The sequence below is a fragment of the Dunckerocampus dactyliophorus genome, chromosome 16, assembly GCF_027744805.1.
Source record: "Dunckerocampus dactyliophorus isolate RoL2022-P2 chromosome 16, RoL_Ddac_1.1, whole genome shotgun sequence".
In the NCBI taxonomy this organism is placed as follows: Eukaryota; Metazoa; Chordata; class Actinopteri; order Syngnathiformes; family Syngnathidae; genus Dunckerocampus; species Dunckerocampus dactyliophorus.
The window spans coordinates 11,097,766-11,114,416 of NC_072834.1; the positions used below are offsets into that span (position 1 = coordinate 11,097,766).

Genomic DNA, 16,651 nt, shown 5'->3' on the forward strand with positions numbered 1-16,651 from the left:
AACTAAGTTACTAGAAAGTCAGAGTTTTACAATTATATATTTTGTACAAGCGCATCATTTCACTTCCTTCACATACAGTATTGTGTTAATGTTAATTTAACAGGAGGAAGGTTGGATTGGGATGCTTATAGTTAAGGGGCATGGAAACTATAAAAAACAAACATCTTAAATTGTTCAAATTTAAGTAAGATAAACTTCAGCCTCAGTGAGGACATCCTTTTTTTGATTAAAGTAGTCTCTGAACCAGGAGATGTGCTCCTTCTTCTGCTGGACGGTGAGATAGGGGTTTTTGGACAAACCGATCACCACCAGCTCCATGAAGTGACGTACCGGTCCCTGGCTGGGGAAGCCCTCCTCTAGGTGCTTCTCAAGGAAGACATGCTCATAGAAAGGCACGCTGGCGTCCTCCTCAAAACCTGATGAGGATCAAAAACAGTGTAAGTCAAGCTTTCATCGCTTCTTCTATACATCCAATGAGAGTAGAGTATAATTTACTCACATGCTTCATTGTTAATTGGGTACTGCCACAGTCTACCCTCTTTGGTCCATTGGATCATCTCCTCAAAGGCGTTCTGGGGCATTTGGTTGGCCGACGAAGACAGTTGGTGAGCAAAGTCCACGTCCCATATGGTTGGGCGTGCTAAAAAGCAACATTTACGTTGTAGATAAGAAAAAAGTGACATTTAATAATCAGGGGCATCTCTCTGTGGAGTTTGTATGTTCTCCCCGTGCGTGCTTCGGTTTTTCTCCTAGTACTCCGGTTTCCTCCCACATTCCAAAAACATGCATGTTAGATTAATTGGCGAGTCTAAATTGTCCATAGGTATGAATGTGAGTGTTTGTTTGTGAGTTGTTTGTCTATATGTGCCCTGCGATTGGCTGGCGACCAGTCCAGGGTGTACCCCGCCTCTTGCCCAAAGTCAGCTGGGATAGGCTCCAACATACCCGTGACCCTAGTGAGTATGAGCGGCATAGAATATGAATGGATGGATAAATTAATAAATACTTCTTTGAGACTGGCATTTCTTTTTTTTTTTAAGTCAAGAAAAAGATATAAAAAGCCAATGAAAAAGCAAAATGCAGATAGTCTTGAGGCTTGCTGAACTGACCTCTAGTTGTCATATTCCGTGTGACAGGTTGGCTTTTGGTTTGGGCTTTTCTATGTTTCCACCATTATTTCCTGTTTGACACTTTTATTTTGCTTTTCAGAATTACAAGAATTACAGGGACTCACACGCAGATAGCGTACCTGCAGCAAAATAATGGTAAGAAGCGACCAGCGGTACTGAAAAATAATTCCCAGCTATAACCAGCTTACAATTTCATGACTGTATTAGCGCACTTTACTTTGTTCTTACACGGATGTTTGTGCCAGATAGAAATGTGCAGCTTTCCAAATTGTATCGTTGCTGTTGATAGTAGGACACACTATTAATAGTTGGCCGTAGGTCATAATTTTTTTTTTTAATGACTACTTTGTTAAGACAAAATACTGAAAATAAATATGACACATTTTCTCTAACTTCCATTGCATATTGCAGTATTTGTCTTATTTTGCACAAACAGTGTTTATTTGAAAAATGCATCCAGTGGAATCCCAGTAAAAGAAGTGTATGTGTTCATTACGCAACATTAGTTTGAGCAAAGAGCTGCTGCCAATACTGGTATCTTTACTTAATCTCCTTTTGTGCGCATTCCTGTATCCTTCTTCCATGGCGATTTTGTGCTAGCCTTAGCGTTCCCTCCTAGTTTTTCTGTTAGTTTGCCACTGTGCATTTTTGTTACGTGCCGCTCCTTGTCAGCCCACCTTTTGTTCAATAAAAGAATTAAAGCTTTGTAACACTATTGAGCTACATAATGCTGTGATGTCGTACATGATAACAATTCAAACTCTTTGTAATTTTTGTGTGATTTTTAAGGGATATTCCCCAAAACTTTGGTCAAATACCTCACTGTATCACCGGAGCGGCATTCAATTTAAGAGGTTCTACTGTAAATCATTACAGTAATTAAATAATTGGATAGAGAACAACAGAAATGACTTATTACCAATTGTTGCCGTCACTCTATCATCATCAGGAATGAGGGAAAAGATGTTAAGTCTTTTTCCAGTGAACAAGTTCCTTCTGCAAAAACAAAAATAATAATGAACACTAGCTATGGGCTTCTCTTTGGCTTTATTTAAAAAAAAAAAAAAAAAAAGATCCAGATGAAAATAAAGTGCCGTACTTCATGCGAACGCTGTCCAGCTCTGCAGTGATTCCTCTGTCGGGTTTGTAGCCCTGCCCATCGTCATCAAACCGGATCTGATTGGCCGGCCGGGCGTTCTGTCTGTTGGGATTACTTCCCACTGACACTTTCATGTCAGCTAGAATCACGCTATGAAATCAGAGAGTTTGTAATGTCTACTAAGTGCACCACTGCAAACTACATCCACAATGAGAGTGTCAATCAAATGTCTTTGTAAAAGCAGACTTGTTTTTATCCAGCTATTGTATTTACCGTAAATTCCAGACTATCAGCCTCTACTTTTTTCACATGCTTTGAAACCTGCGTTTGAAACAATGATGTGGCTAGTTTATTGCTAAAAGAACTACAGTTTCCATGATGCCTAGGTGAAAATTCAGAAGTAGTGAATAGGAATAGCGAGGTGGATGCCAATATCACGTTTTGAAGTCTTATGCAGCGATGGTGTTTTGATCTGACAAATATTAAGTAAGTTTGATGAAGTGTAGAATTACTACAGCTTCTGCTTGGACTGCTTGGACTGCTTGTACCGCGGCAGCTGTTGAACTCTTAATGGAAAAATGCATCTGACGTCTCACTCATTGGCGCTAATGAGCGTCGCTGGGAACACTGAATGTACAGTTGGTAGGATTGCTTTATACTGTGTCTTTCTGTGTAAATATCCAATGTTTCAATGTGGACACCTGCGGCTTATAAACAAGTGCGGTCTATAGTGCATGTACAAAAAATATTCTCTTTAAATTTCGTGGGTGCGATTATATTCAGGTGTGCTCAATAGTCCGGAATTTACGGTATTCTTATTCAGACTGGACTGTGCTGCAATTGGATCTTACTAGATTAAAAGGGGTCATATTTTCGAGCTTTTTAGTAAAATATTAATGACACAATCAGAGAAATGCACACTGGGCTAAAGAAAACCTACCCTAGGTCATTCACGTCCCCCTTTTTGTTTGCCTCGGTAAGAGCCTCATGCTGCCTCAGCTGGCTGAGCAGCTCAGACTCGGCCTGGATGCGGTTAGGAAGAGTGGAGGCAGCAGCAGAGGCAGCAGAGACTAGTTCCGGATCCAGGGTGTGACTAAAAGACAGACGGACGTGGTCAATAAGAAGAAACCAATGCATCACCACAATGATGCTGGCACCTTGAGAAGGCAGACAGCAGTGTCACAAATTCTGTCTCACCTCTTAGATGAAGCCTCAACTGAAGCCTCTTGAAACATATTAACGGTGCGCTCCATTGCGTTCGGCCTTGTGTTAGGAGTGGAAACACTTGGCTTAATTTTCACATGTTTAAGCCTCTTGCTGGTGACGTCCACCCTCATGGCTCCCAGAAGATCAAGTAGACTCTCCTTCCCACTTTTGGTTGTGTCAAATTCCTTTCCCTTAGCAGCACCATCTTTGCCATTTATTACATCCATCTTCTTGATGTTACCTCTATTATTTTGCTCATCCTGTTGGTTGATGTCACTGGGCTCTGTAGTTTGTTGTTTACAGACTGTTTGGGTTTCTGTGGGGTCTTCATTGTTGGAGTTGCCAACACTGTTTTTATTTTCACATAACCTGGTTGAATTTGTGCTGAGGTATTTAGCTGTACACACAGTGGACAACCTGTGAGAAAAGAAAAACACTGTTGAATGTCATATCCTCGGTTATTACTCACTCATTATTACTAATATGCCGTATTACTACCGAAACATGTTTACATGAATACGGATGCAAAACGTAAAGATACAGGCGCAACATATTTCCAAATAAAATTAAAATGCCATATATTGCACAGTGATGCAACAAGGGACTACAAGTATAAGTTACTCACCTGAAAATTGAAGCTGTAGCCGTGTCCGAATTTGCTGGCAAAATACGCGATCCCGATAACTTCGCTTTTGGCTTTTGAGCGACGCATAAAGTCCGGGGAATTAATCTATACATAATGATATCAAATCTGTCCTTCCACGAGCCTGACTTGCTTGCCTGTTTTCAACCCCAAAAAGAGCCCCCTTAAACGTAAACGAGTGGTAATAGTTCCATGTTAGACGTTGGCTGGATACCGATTCAAAGTGGATTGATAAATTAATGTTTATCATGAAGTTAATGAAATAATTCCTATTCAGTTTCGTATTTAGAATATTATACAAAATAAATAACTAGATTTGGCGAAGTTCCTTGGATTTATTAAGGTACATAACTGTGTTCTCGCGATAACATAACCGGAAGTTGACCGAAGATGGCGACGGAACACAAGCGCTCAGTCACGAATGAAACTTCCTGGTGCTAACCGCCATCGACTCGGTTGTTTTTTCCACTGATAATGGATTATAACATAAACAGTTAGCTTTGAGAATCATGTGTCGTCGCATATCGTACCAGTGAGTACTGGTATTCGTTCCTGCTCACCCACTCTAAGGAGAAAGCTTGATGCAGGTAACTTGGGAGAACGTCCACGGAGGCTAGGTGACTTAGCTTTCAGGCTAACACACTAACGCATATTCAGACTAAAATGCACTCAGCAAGAACATTCAAGCGAATTTATTTTTGGTTCGGTTATGGAGTTGTGTTGTTTTAGTTGTATAGTATTGCCTTTTAATAAGTGCAGTGTGTCGGTAGTTTGTTGTCGGAATTGACCCGCCTTTAGTAGACAGAACCAGACAGTTTAAATGTGTAATCGCCTCGTTTCTTTTAATTGCGTTAAACAATTACATTTGCCATATATTTCTTACTTTCTGTGAGTGAAATGTGGTATTGTATCATGACCATCGCTTGAATAAATTAGCACATTCCGGTTTTTACTTCACTACCTCTACTTATCTCCATTTATTTACTGTACCTCACTTCGTTTTTACTATACTCATGCTTCATTCTTGTCCCATTATATGTCGGTGTACAGTACTTTGCATTTTGAATATGTGCTTAAAGTTGTATATCTACAAACATGAGATATTTTATGGACAGACTTGTGTATTTTGTTAGCCATGGCGGAAGAAAGGCGTCAGAAGCAGTGTTCGGTCGTCCTCCCTACAGAGTCCATGAAGGCGATGGCAGAGTCTGTGGGAGTGGGCCAGCTTCAAGAGGACAGCTGCTCAGCCCTAAGTGAAGAGGTCAGCTACAGAATTAAAGAAATTACACAGGTAAAGCAGAGATTTGGAACAAAAATGTCAACGTTATTGAGTGAAGCTTCATGTTTGGCTGTGCTTATATACCGTATGTTCCGCTTCTGAGTTGTTGTCGACTTATTTTCTTTTTAAAGGATGCTCTCAAGTTTATGCATCATGGAAAGCGACGTAAACTAACCACCAATGACATTGATAATGCCCTCAAACTTAAAAATGTGGAGGTAAGACAGACCATGCCTGCTTTGTGTTACATACAGTATTTTTGTGTGTATTTCAAGTACATTTTCTCTTTGTAGCCCCTTTATGGATTCCAGTCGCAAGAGTTTATCCCATTTCGTTTTGCAAGTGGTGGTGGACGAGAACTTCATTTCTATGAGGAGAAGGAAGTGGACCTTAGTGACATTATTAACACACCACTGCCCAGAGTTCCACTAGATGTGTCATTAAAAGGTATGCACCGTTTACTCAATGTAGTAATGTGTCCGGCAACACCGATGCGTCGGCACATGTGTCAAGTTCATAGAGCGAAACCTCGCCTCGATATGCGTATCGCTTTAAGAAAACAGTCACGTGATCGATACAGCTGCTGTTTCGCCTGTCACCAGGTGGGCAACCTGTATTTATATGGAAGCGTCTCTGCCATCTGTGTCTCTGCTAAAAGAATCACAGATCTTTGCAATTTTTCCTTTCAAGACGTTGTGATATGGAGCCCCAAAGAAAAAGAAAGGTTTCCACCATTTTGGGGCCATTTTGATCTTAATCGGCAAATACGATATTTGTTTATATTTCCTTGTTTCAGCCTGTTCTGCTCAGTTTACGCTTGAACAATCAGAATTCAAATCCAGTTCAAAGTGACTCTTAGTTTAAAATATTAATTAAATTTTCTGCAAGTTAAGTGTCGAAATTATTCGACTGAACCCTCCTACACAAATAAAAGCACCTCCTCTATGCTGGTGTCTGGAACTTGCATGTAAAAAATGTAATCCTCTGAATGTGCAGACATTGGAAAAATTTATTTAACAAAAAAGTATTTAAAAAAGATAAACCTCCCTTTCTCAAAGACAAGTACAGTACATCAACATCACATTCACAACACTTTCACATATATTTTCACATTATGACACGCGTTCACAATATATATTGTCTGTATATTTTAAAGATATCAAAGATATTTGAAACTTATATTAAGGTATGAAATGATACGATGTACAATATAAAATACAATAGCTTGAATGTATTTTTCTTTAACTTAACTTTCAACGAGGGTGCCTGCAATGAGGTTTAAGATCCAGCAGGTGTCAGAATTGAGTGACAGTAACGACAAAGAAACTGATAGAGTTTGGGCAATGGGCCTCATCCGCCCATCCTCAACTCAATAGTGTGTCCTATCAACTCAATGCCATGCTACTTCATGAATCAGTTCTCAGTTTTTACATGTTTCTGCTCCTCTTTCAGCCCACTGGTTAAGTATTGAAGGGATTCAACCTGCTATTCCTGAAAATCCACCACCGGGTATGACTAGTTGCTATCATGAAACACAACATATGCGATACATCAGAAAGTTGAATTTAAATGTACTGCTTTCTAGCACCAAAAGAGCAACAAAAGGCTGAATCCACGGAGCCTCTCAAAGTTGTCAAACCTGGCCAAGAGGAAGAGGGTACAATTCAAGGCAAGAGTCAGGGTGCAACGGCTGATGGTAAAGGTTGTTATCTTGTTTGTATTTCGATGTAATATTCCCTCTCTGTTCAACTCTCCCCCAATTTTCTCTTGGTAATTATCTTTATTTATCTTCCATGTGTTTGTTTCAGGAAAAGAGAAGGGTCCAATAAGGCTCAAACCTCGCAGCACCCATGAGCTTTCTGTGGAACAGCAGCTCTACTACAAGGAGATCACTGAAGCATGTGTCGGCTCATGTGAAGCCAAGAGAGCTGTATGTAATTTATACATACAGGGTGTCCATAAAGCCTCCCTACATTTTAACCAATTTATTACAAAATCAAATTGATAGACAGATATATGCAAATTATAAAAATGAGGGGGAGATATTGACGTTTTTTTCACTTCATTTAATACGCCTCCATTTGGGTACTATTTCTAGCCTCATCAATGGTGGTAATTCCATCAGTGATCTTGTCTTCATGTCGCTGGTGTCTCATATCTTTGTTCAATACATGAGATCTGTAGCCTCATAAAAAGAAGTCCAGGAGAGTGTTATCTGGTGAATGAGGTGGCTGGGGAATTGGGCCATCCCTTTCAATGCACTCTTCTGAAAATGCGATTTAAAAACTAACCATTGATTACATGGCACAAGTCTGATTAACATATCTCGTCAACTGCTTTTGTAATACGTTTTTTCAATTGTAAAGTTACTTTGTGGGCATCCTGCTAGTTAGTGTTTATGGATTCAACCATTCCAGTGTGTTCTTTGGCAAGAAAGAGCCAGAACCTTGATTTTAATTTCATGTCTCTGTTTATCCAGGAAGCCTTGCAGAGTATTGCCACAGACCCAGGACTGTATCAAATGCTTCCAAGATTCAGCACCTTCATTTCAGAAGGAGTGAGCATCTTTTAAAGCACCTCTTTTGTGAAAACATTACCTATCTCACATGACTGTCTAATACACCAAGTCCCCAACTAACGAACACAATTGGTTCCAGACGACTGTTCTTAAGTCGAATTGTTCTTAAGTCGGGGAAAAGGTAATATTACCAATTATAAAGGTACTACATGTACGCGTATACATATACAGTATATGTGTATGTATGTAAATATGAGTTTGGATGCAGTAGTAATATTAAATAAGGATAATTAATGAAAAAAACAATAATAAAAATGATAGAATAATACGTAATGATTAAATGTTATTTACCTTTTGAAGAGGTGTGGTCGAGCATACGTCGTCGTGGAGGAGGAGGAGGAGTTATTGGAAAAAACGACAAATGCTCGTCGTCGTTAGACTCTTCTAAAAGAGTTTGTGTTCTGTGGGTGGTGTAGAATTAAGCAGGCCTATTAACACTTCATAAACTTTAATCACACGCTCTGTCTGGGTTGTATCATAAAACTCTTAGCCTTCCCCTCTCCTCTTCCTCCTCTTCCTGTATCTGTTGGTCCCATTAGCAGCGTCACAGTGCCCTCTGCTGGTCAAGCATGTAGCAGTATAAATATGGACTTATAAGGCAAAACACATGAAAAAATAGACCAGTCGGCTTGTGTTTGTATCTCCGAATGTTCGCACGTTGGATGTTCATTAGTAGGGGACTTAGTGTATTATTATATGCTAAATGTTCTGACCTCTTGCTCGGTTGGCAGGTTCGTGTTAATGTGGTGCAAAACAACTTAGCGCTCCTGATTTACCTCATGCGGATGGTCAAAGCGCTGATGGACAACCCCACTTTATACTTGGAGAAATATGTGAGTGTTTTTTTATTTTTGGTTTTAGTTTTATTATTTTGTATGTATTTTATATTTGTTGTTTTTTCTACAATGTTTGGGGTACATTTGTCTTCCGTTATTGTTGTAGTTGCATGAACTGATCCCGGCTGTAGTGACATGCATTGTGAGCAAGCAGCTGTGCTTGAGACCAGATGTTGACAACCACTGGGCTTTACGTGATTTTGCTGCTCGCCTCATGGCACAGAGTTGTAAAACTTTCAGCACCACGACCAACAACATCCAATCTCGCATCACCAAGACTTTTACTAAGGTGAGTTGTGTTTTCACTAATTCATTGTCTGGTTTAAAATGTGTATGAAGAGCACAGTCCACATGAATAAACACTGGTCATCAAATTGCCAACTCCTTATTTTGGGTGTCCCTATGTATCTGTAATTACCTTACTGTGACCGATACCACTTTGTGCTGCAGTTTACTTTAGCACACCACATCACCAGAAAACAAGACATGGCATCTGTAAAGCTGAAGCTTAAGTTGTTTTTGACAAATAGAAATAATAAAACAAAAATAATATTGATATAAAATGCATGCATGTAAATAATGGCCTCCCCCTTAATAAATACCTTTAGACCAGTGGTTCCCAAACTTCAGTCGCATACCCCTTCAGACATTTGAAGCCATGTACCCCCGACTCCTGCACACTTAAAAAAACATAAACCGTAATCTTCATTAACTTGAACTATTGCACAAGATTAACTGGTTAATTCATTTTATAGTATGTCATTCTGGTTCAAAAATGTGTATTTTGCATGGTAAAATTTTGATTAAAGTTTTGCATGAGCACTGATCAATAACTATTCATCCTACATATCTTCTATTTTAGCCGGATGTTGGGATCCTTCCGTTTGAATGGGTTGAACTTGAGCTTCACTTTTGTCCACTTGCAATCGCTATGATTTGAGTCTGTATATTAATTTCATATCAATTGAAAGGGAAAGTTTCACAAACATGATAAATCAGTATCCAAAGTACAAAAATACACAACATGTGATAAAGCCACTAATAATAATCCCCACTCTTCATCCTGACACACACATACATTGACAGGTTTTCACAGTGCGGGGATTGGAACACCAATATAAATTAAATCTGAAAGATTCACCACTCTTAATGCACAACATAATCATCAAACGTACTTGTTCATGTAACTCAAACAGCACAATGAAGAACTTCGTGCTATGTCTCCTTCCTTCTTTCTGCTATTGACTGTACGCCGTGAGGTGTTCAGGTCTACACATAATTGCGAGTGTTACGTGGTAATTGTTTTTCATTTTTATTCACGTACCCCCATGACAATTGGCATACCCCTGGGAGTACGCATATCCCACTTTGTGAACCTTGGCCTTAGACCAAATAAGACACCTCATACTCTCAGCAGTTGAGTAAATGAACACGCCCCTGGTCACATCAGAGTAAATCTATACTTTTTCTAAACTGTTAATTGCTCTTGTAGATGACTAAAGTATCTATTTTACTTGGTTTGTTTTCTCAGAGTTGGCTGGATGACAAAACCCAGTGGACCACACGATACGGCTGCATCGCGGGGCTTGCTGAATTGGGACCTGATGTGAGTTTCAATCTGCATTCTTAATTGGGTTCCTGGTTCAAATCATTCTCCTTCGTCAGCACAGACCTTCTACTTGTGTCGCTGCAGGTGATAAAGACTTTGATCCTTCCCCGGCTTGCTGTAGAGGGCGCTCGCATCAAAGCGGTGATGGAAGGACCGGTGATCTCCAACATTGATAAGATTGGAGCAGACCATGTTCAAAGTCTTTTACTGGTAATAATTGATTAATATATGTTTAGAATGGGGAGGTTTTTGGTCACTTTGATTGCAAAGCAGAGTTTTCTTTTGTGGATCAGTCCTTATCTTGTTTTTTTATGTTTACAATACAAAACTGTTTTTTTTGCTTTCCTAAGAAACACTGCGCCAGTGTCATTGCCAAGATACGACCTCCACCTGACAATGTGGAACAATATCGGACAGACTACGGTTACCTCGCACCCATGCTGTGCACCCATGTAATGAAGGCCCGGACCCAAGCTGCAATGCAGGCCCAGCAAGTCAATAGAACCACATTAACAATAACACAGGTACATTCACATTCGATTATATGATGGTCATATATCAAGGTTGTCCCTCCCTTCAGGGTCTCATTTTTAATTGTGAACCTCTTGCAGCCTCGTCCAACCCTCTCGGTCTCTCAAAGTGGACTCAGTGGATCAACAGGGCCTCGCACTCCCAGCATCATTAAAGTTCCAAGTTCTCTTACCCTTATGTCACCAAGACCGGGGACTCCATCACAGCCATCACCCCCTACAACTAAGTATTTTGTTATGGGAACCAGCGCAGGAGCTGCCACAACACAGCAGGTACTTTGGAATTTACGGACTCGACAGAGACTGGTCTGTTTTCAGTAGAAACAGTAGTCGCACAAACACAAATTCTATTACTTAAGAACGTGTTGTATCCAGCAGGTAATCACCATCAGCTCTTCCCAGTCAGCCTCGACAGTTACCAGCACTGTGCCCAGCGCCACTTCGACCTTGCAGCCCTTGGTGAAACTGGAACCTGGCAGCGGCCCGGCACTTCCAAGTTCACGACCCATGCAGAAATACATAGTGGTGTCACTGCCCTCGTCCGCCTCTTCCATGGAGAATAAGAGCTCTGTAATTCCAACTCCCATTTCCTCAACACCACTAGAAGCTGGGCTGAAGACGGACCGATCGGAGTCTCCCGGTGCAAGTACACAGTCACCACACTGACACTTATCACAAGAGATTAACAGTCACACAAAAGCATTTGTTTGGGCTAAAAGAAAAATTCTGGAATGGTATGTAGGAAGATAGTTGATCGAAATGTGTAAATATGTTAATGCACAACAATGAGTCAATCAGTGGCATTTGTAATATTGACTCAAACTGATGTCATGCGCTTTTTTTTTTTACTCAAAAAATAAATTTGACTTTGTATTTCTATTTCTGTTTCTGGATGTGTGATTATATCACTTTTTTTTTTTTTTACCTTCAATATGTTAAGTAATGAATGGCTTTGTGATGTTTTGTCTCTTAGGTTCCCACAAGCAAAGCCAAACAAAGGAAAATTTAGATTTAGAATTCCACTATGTTGCATTTGTTCATATATTTTTTAATTCTTATTCATAACATTCTGCGTTTTAAATGGGAAAGATTTGATATTTATGTGTGTGTAAATTCTCGGTCATCCAGGTCATGGTAATCCGTAAAGTTTGAGTCAAGGGAATTGGACTCTTACCTTGAGGCAACTAGATTTTTCAATTCAACCTTTGTGGTTTAAAATAAGGTTGACTTAACATTTTATTATATAATATTTGTTGACTTAAAATGTTCATTGTTGAACTAGTTGGACATGGCCAATGGACATCATTTTATTATGAGCCAGAGTCAGAATTCTAACATTTCAAAAACTGCTGATCCACTAGGGTTTTTATGCATCATTTGGTTTACTGGAGATCCTGGAAGTTCAGTTTGCAGTCAAGCCTAATTTCACCATTCACACTCCAAAGACGTATGGAGAAAGAAAAGGTAGAGTGCGGCCCGTCACGATTTGTCAGTTCAACACAAAAATATATCCATCCATTTTCTATACCGCTTCATCCTCATTAGGGTCGCGGGGGCATGCTGGAGCCTATCCCAGCTGACTTCGGGCGACAGGCAGGGTACACCCTGGACTGGTCGCCAGCCAATCGCAGGGCACATATAGACAAACAACCATTTACACTCACGGACAATTTTAGAGTCGCCAATTAACCTAACATGCATGTTTTTGGAATGTGGGAGGAAGCCGGAGTGCCCGGAGAAAACCCATGCGCACACGGGGAGAACATGCAAACTCCACACAGAAATGCCCAGGGGAGAATCGAACCCAGGTCTTCCCGATCTTCAGGCTGTTCCTGTATTGGTCAACGTGCTAACCACTAGACCACCGTGCGGCCCACAAAAATATATGTATTACTTTAATTACGATAGGTATTGCTACAGTGATGTGTCTCAAGGTCAGAAATGTAGAAAAATCTTTGTTTCAGGATTTGCTGATTCATGAAAACATGCTCAAACTATCCACCCATTTTCTATGCTGCTTATCCTGGTTAGGGTCAAGGGTGTAACTTGTTGGGTTCTGTAAGACCAGGTGAGGTCCTCGCTGATGTATGTGCCAAGGAACTTGAAGGTTTTCACCCTCTCCACCTCAGTCTCATCAATATACAGGGGTCTATGCAGCTCCTTTTCCCTTGTTCTTGGGTAAATGATCATCTCCTTGGTCTTATCTGTATTGAGATGTAGATTGTTATCATGACACCAGTTCATGAGGTCCGCCACCTCTCTTCTGTATGATGTTTCAACACTACCAGTGATCAGGCCAATGACTATAGTGTCATCTGCAAATTTAATGATGCTGGTGTTGTTCTGGGAGGCCACGCAATCATAGGTGGAGAGCGTGTAGAGGAGCGGACTCAGCACACACCCCTGTGGGGTCCCAGTGCTCACAATTCTTGAGCTGGATGTGCGATTGTGGACTCTGACTGACTGGGGCCTGCCTGTTAGAAAGTTCAACACCCAGTTACAGAGGGAGGGTGACAGGCCAAGTGTGAGGAGCTTATTTGTGAGTTTGTGGGGGCTGACTGTATTAAAAGCAGAGCTATAGTCTATAAATAGCATTCTGACATATGGTTCATGGTTCATGGTTCATGGTTCCATATGTGTCCTGGTCCTGTAGGTGAGAAAGGGCTGTGTGGATGGCAGTGTTGACTGCATCATCCGTGGACCGGTTCTGGCGGTATGCAAACTGTAGAGGGTCCACAGTTGCCGGGATACTCGTTTTGATGTGGGTCATGACTATCCTTTCAAAGCACTTCATTATAATTGGAGTGAGTGCTATAGGGCGATAGTCATTTAAGCAGGTCACGCTGCTCTTCTTGGGTACGTCAACTATAGTGGTGGACTTAAAGCAGGTCGGTACAGACGCTTGTGCAAGGGGCAGGTTAAATATGTCAGCAAGAACTGCCTTTGCAAAATCCACCCTCGATGTCCTTCCCTTGAACAAGCAGCCCATAAACATGGCACGCACCTCGTGGTGGCGTAGCAAGTGAATAGCACCGGCGCAAGGTGTGTTTATGGACATGGGGGTCATTACACTATTTTTGTTATGGTTTATTTCATACATGCATGCATTTTACATTGAAATGGTTCATGTATTTGAATGCTTCGGTATTTGAAAACTGCGCTTGTTTAAAAAAAAAAATTTACCCATCATCCACAATCCTGTGAGATATGAACACGTCTTTCACTTTTCTGCACATTATAAAGATATAAAACCATCTCAAAAGACGCAGCTAGGAACGCACGTAATGGAAAACACTTTCCGCCTATAAAGCCTTCTGAAAAAAACTCCAAAAAACGCCAACAAGGCTGCATTTACATATAATGTGACGTGCATGTTAACCAAGCTACAGCGACATTGTTACGCCGATCGAACTGGCCTATTGACAACTTACCACACCGGCTAGCAAGTAGCTTCACCACACACTCACTCGCGGCGCGTCAGCGCCTCAGGCCACTAGCAAAAGGTAATGCTACATATTGGAGCTGCCGCCGCTGCTGCTTTTGAGTTTGGAAAAGTTAAAGCTGGCAAGGAGCAGGAGTTGACTTGACCCCAGACTGGCGTGGAGCAGGAGTAGGAGCCAGAGACCCAAGCAAATTGTGATGAATTGTGACCCAGAGGGTGTCCAGAGCCACATGAAGGGAAACGCCACTGACCTGCTGCTGCTGCTGGAAGGCCGAAGCCCCCACCTCATGGGTCACTTTGTTTATGACAGTCCAACCCAAGCTAGGTGTATATAACAATATTATAAATAACTCGTAATTTCTTTCATTAATTACGTACAATTTTTTTACCTTAGTTAACGCATGCGCATCATGGCAAGCCATACTCATTTTAGACAAGCATCCGTTAAGGCCCTGTCACACCTTGACGATTTAGCCAACGCATGCCTGACGTGATCCTTTTGACGGCATACGTTGAACTGTCGACGTTTTTTTCAATTTTGGGCGTATACATAGCATATTCATAACGAGTTTGACGTATACATGACATATTAGTAACTTATATAGAAAGTTTCTATAACTTATAGACAACTTATACCAACGAATGCGTAGCGTGTTGCCGGCGTTCACAACTTATGCCCAAAGCCAGTCTAACTTATGCAAACCGCACGGTAGCGTATGGCCGACGATCACGTGTCGTAGCCTATAAAACGGCTGCCACTTGATGACTCTAATCATAACCTCACAAGACATCGCAGTGACAACATCACCATCATGCTGAAGAAAATGTGCAAGACCGCTGCCAAGAAGTATCAGTGCAGTGATGGGGGGTGAGGATGTGGACGTAAGAAGGATCCATCACCACCCACAGCCTCCCACTCTCACTCTGATGGAGATGACGCAGGTTCTAACGCCTCTCAGGCATCGTCAACGGAACCGGAAGCTGCTTCCCCAGTGGCCACCATCTCCTCTCAGCCAACTCTTGCCAAGAAGCGAGCGAAGAAGACACAGTTTTCTCTCAATGTCCAAGAGGAGCAGGTAATGTGTGATTTCCTTCGCGAGAACACCATCCTCTGGGACATAAAGAAGACAGACTACCGGCGAGTGGACAAGGAGGCAAAAGTACACTTGATATTATCTTGACGTATTACGACTTGTGCGTAACTTACAAATAACGTGTGTGAACAGGCGTCAACGATCGCAGAACTTATTGCCCGCGTATGCAGGACGTATGAATCATACGTTGACATACGTCGAAAAGTTTTGTGCATGCACAACATTTTTAGACGACTTGGACGTACTACGACGTATGCCGGCGTGCTTCTGCGTGCTCTTAACTTCTACAAAACTTACCCATAACTTATTTGACGTACGCCAGCGTATTGGCCAAATTTTTCATACGTTGGCGTACGCTGGCTAAATCGTCAAGGTGTGACAGGGCCTTTACGGATAATGCATTTTTAACCAAGTATGAGCATGAAACGGGTACAGCTCGACATTATCCTCATTGGATAACGACTTCGGTATTCACTCTTCATGCTCGTGCTCGGTGATTGGCCAGTCAAACACAGGTACCGCCCCTCCATACACTCCTATAGCCAGAGAGAGGAGTACGCGGTGCATTTGACAAGACTGTTGAAAACGGTTTGCGTTGGTCACCGCCTCCACTCCGGATGGGTTTTTATTAGGTTTTCCTCAGCTAGTTAAAGTTAGGTGTTCGTTTCTATATTGAAAGGAAAGGTCCAAAATACAAAGTATTACCTGTAGGTAGTACAGGTTAATACTGTACATGGTCACAGCATGTACTGTATATAAAACCATAAAACCTTGTTGGAGGTGTTTTAATAGTGGTCTTGGTCGGCAGCATCGGTGTGTCCCATCACGTGCAGTAATGAGCTGTCTCTTTTTATATCTTTAGAACGCACAGAAAAGAGGAAGACATATGTGTTCATGTCTCACGTAAGGATTGTGGATGATGGGCAAAATTCCAAAAACTGCAGTTTTCCCTTAAGCATCTCATAGCACATGATTGTGGTGCTTTCAAGGACTGCCAAATAAAAGTGTGAAAAAGTTGGATTCAACCGAACTCTTGCAATAATTCAGTTGTTTGGGGGATATTTTAGTGTAACCGGTGTATGTGGGGGGAGAGGCGTAAGTAATGCTTGGAGGTGATGTTTACATGGGATCCTTGTTAAACCAGCTGGGCTTGGCTATCATTTTACTATGCTAAGATATATATCTCAAAAACGCCTCATCCACTA

The 16,651-nt window shown here is 41.3% G+C and overlaps 2 protein-coding genes across 4 annotated transcripts; one reads left to right on the forward strand and one right to left on the reverse strand.

Moving 5' to 3' along the window:
- Positions 1–18: 18 nt before the first annotated feature.
- Positions 19–4,229, reverse strand: mrps31 (mitochondrial ribosomal protein S31). The gene is made up of 7 exons (XM_054754922.1): positions 4,061–4,229; positions 3,427–3,852; positions 3,170–3,322; positions 2,230–2,379; positions 2,050–2,126; positions 500–640; positions 19–416 (listed from the first exon to the last, which is right to left on the reverse strand). The coding sequence occupies exons 1-7, from the start codon at positions 4,171–4,173 to the stop codon at positions 181–183; spliced, it is 1,296 nt and encodes a 431-aa protein (XP_054610897.1). The 5' UTR covers positions 4,174–4,229; the 3' UTR covers positions 19–180.
- A 246-nt stretch (positions 4,230–4,475) lies between these two features.
- Positions 4,476–11,789, forward strand: taf6 (TAF6 RNA polymerase II, TATA box binding protein (TBP)-associated factor). 3 transcript variants are annotated; one of them, XM_054755200.1, is made up of 15 exons: positions 4,476–4,665; positions 5,212–5,369; positions 5,489–5,575; positions 5,651–5,804; positions 6,810–6,866; positions 6,943–7,059; positions 7,166–7,287; positions 7,837–7,914; positions 8,667–8,768; positions 8,878–9,060; positions 10,303–10,377; positions 10,465–10,590; positions 10,731–10,904; positions 10,992–11,183; positions 11,286–11,789. In XM_054755200.1, the coding sequence occupies exons 2-15, from the start codon at positions 5,214–5,216 to the stop codon at positions 11,574–11,576; spliced, it is 1,914 nt and encodes a 637-aa protein (XP_054611175.1). In that variant the 5' UTR covers positions 4,476–4,665; positions 5,212–5,213; the 3' UTR covers positions 11,577–11,789. The 3 variants fall into 3 exon arrangements, with proteins under 3 accessions (XP_054611175.1, XP_054611177.1, XP_054611178.1); XM_054755202.1 differs by having other exon boundaries at positions 11,289–11,789; XM_054755203.1 differs by having other exon boundaries at positions 6,943–7,053.
- Positions 11,790–16,651: the final 4,862 nt, after the last annotated feature.

What these genes read in the sequence shown, in the direction of transcription:
- mrps31 (XM_054754922.1), bottom strand. Translation starts at nt 4,173, where the DNA reads ATGTATAGATTAATTCCCCGGACTTTATGCGTCGCTCAAAAGCCAAAA. An exon ending in GGGGACGTGAATGACCTAGG is followed by an intron (nt 2,380 to 3,169) that starts GTAGGTTTTCTT and finishes CTGATTTCATAG; the next exon opens with CGTGATTCTAGCTGACATGA. An exon ending in CCCAATTAACAATGAAGCAT is followed by an intron (nt 417 to 499) that starts GTGAGTAAATTA and finishes GATCCTCATCAG; the next exon opens with GTTTTGAGGAGGACGCCAGC.
- taf6 (XM_054755200.1), top strand. Translation starts at nt 5,214, where the DNA reads ATGGCGGAAGAAAGGCGTCAGAAGCAGTGTTCGGTCGTCCTCCCTACA. An exon ending in CATGTGAAGCCAAGAGAGCT is followed by an intron (nt 7,288 to 7,836) that starts GTATGTAATTTA and finishes CTGTTTATCCAG; the next exon opens with GAAGCCTTGCAGAGTATTGC. An exon ending in GAGCTGCCACAACACAGCAG is followed by an intron (nt 11,184 to 11,285) that starts GTACTTTGGAAT and finishes TGTTGTATCCAG; the next exon opens with CAGGTAATCACCATCAGCTC.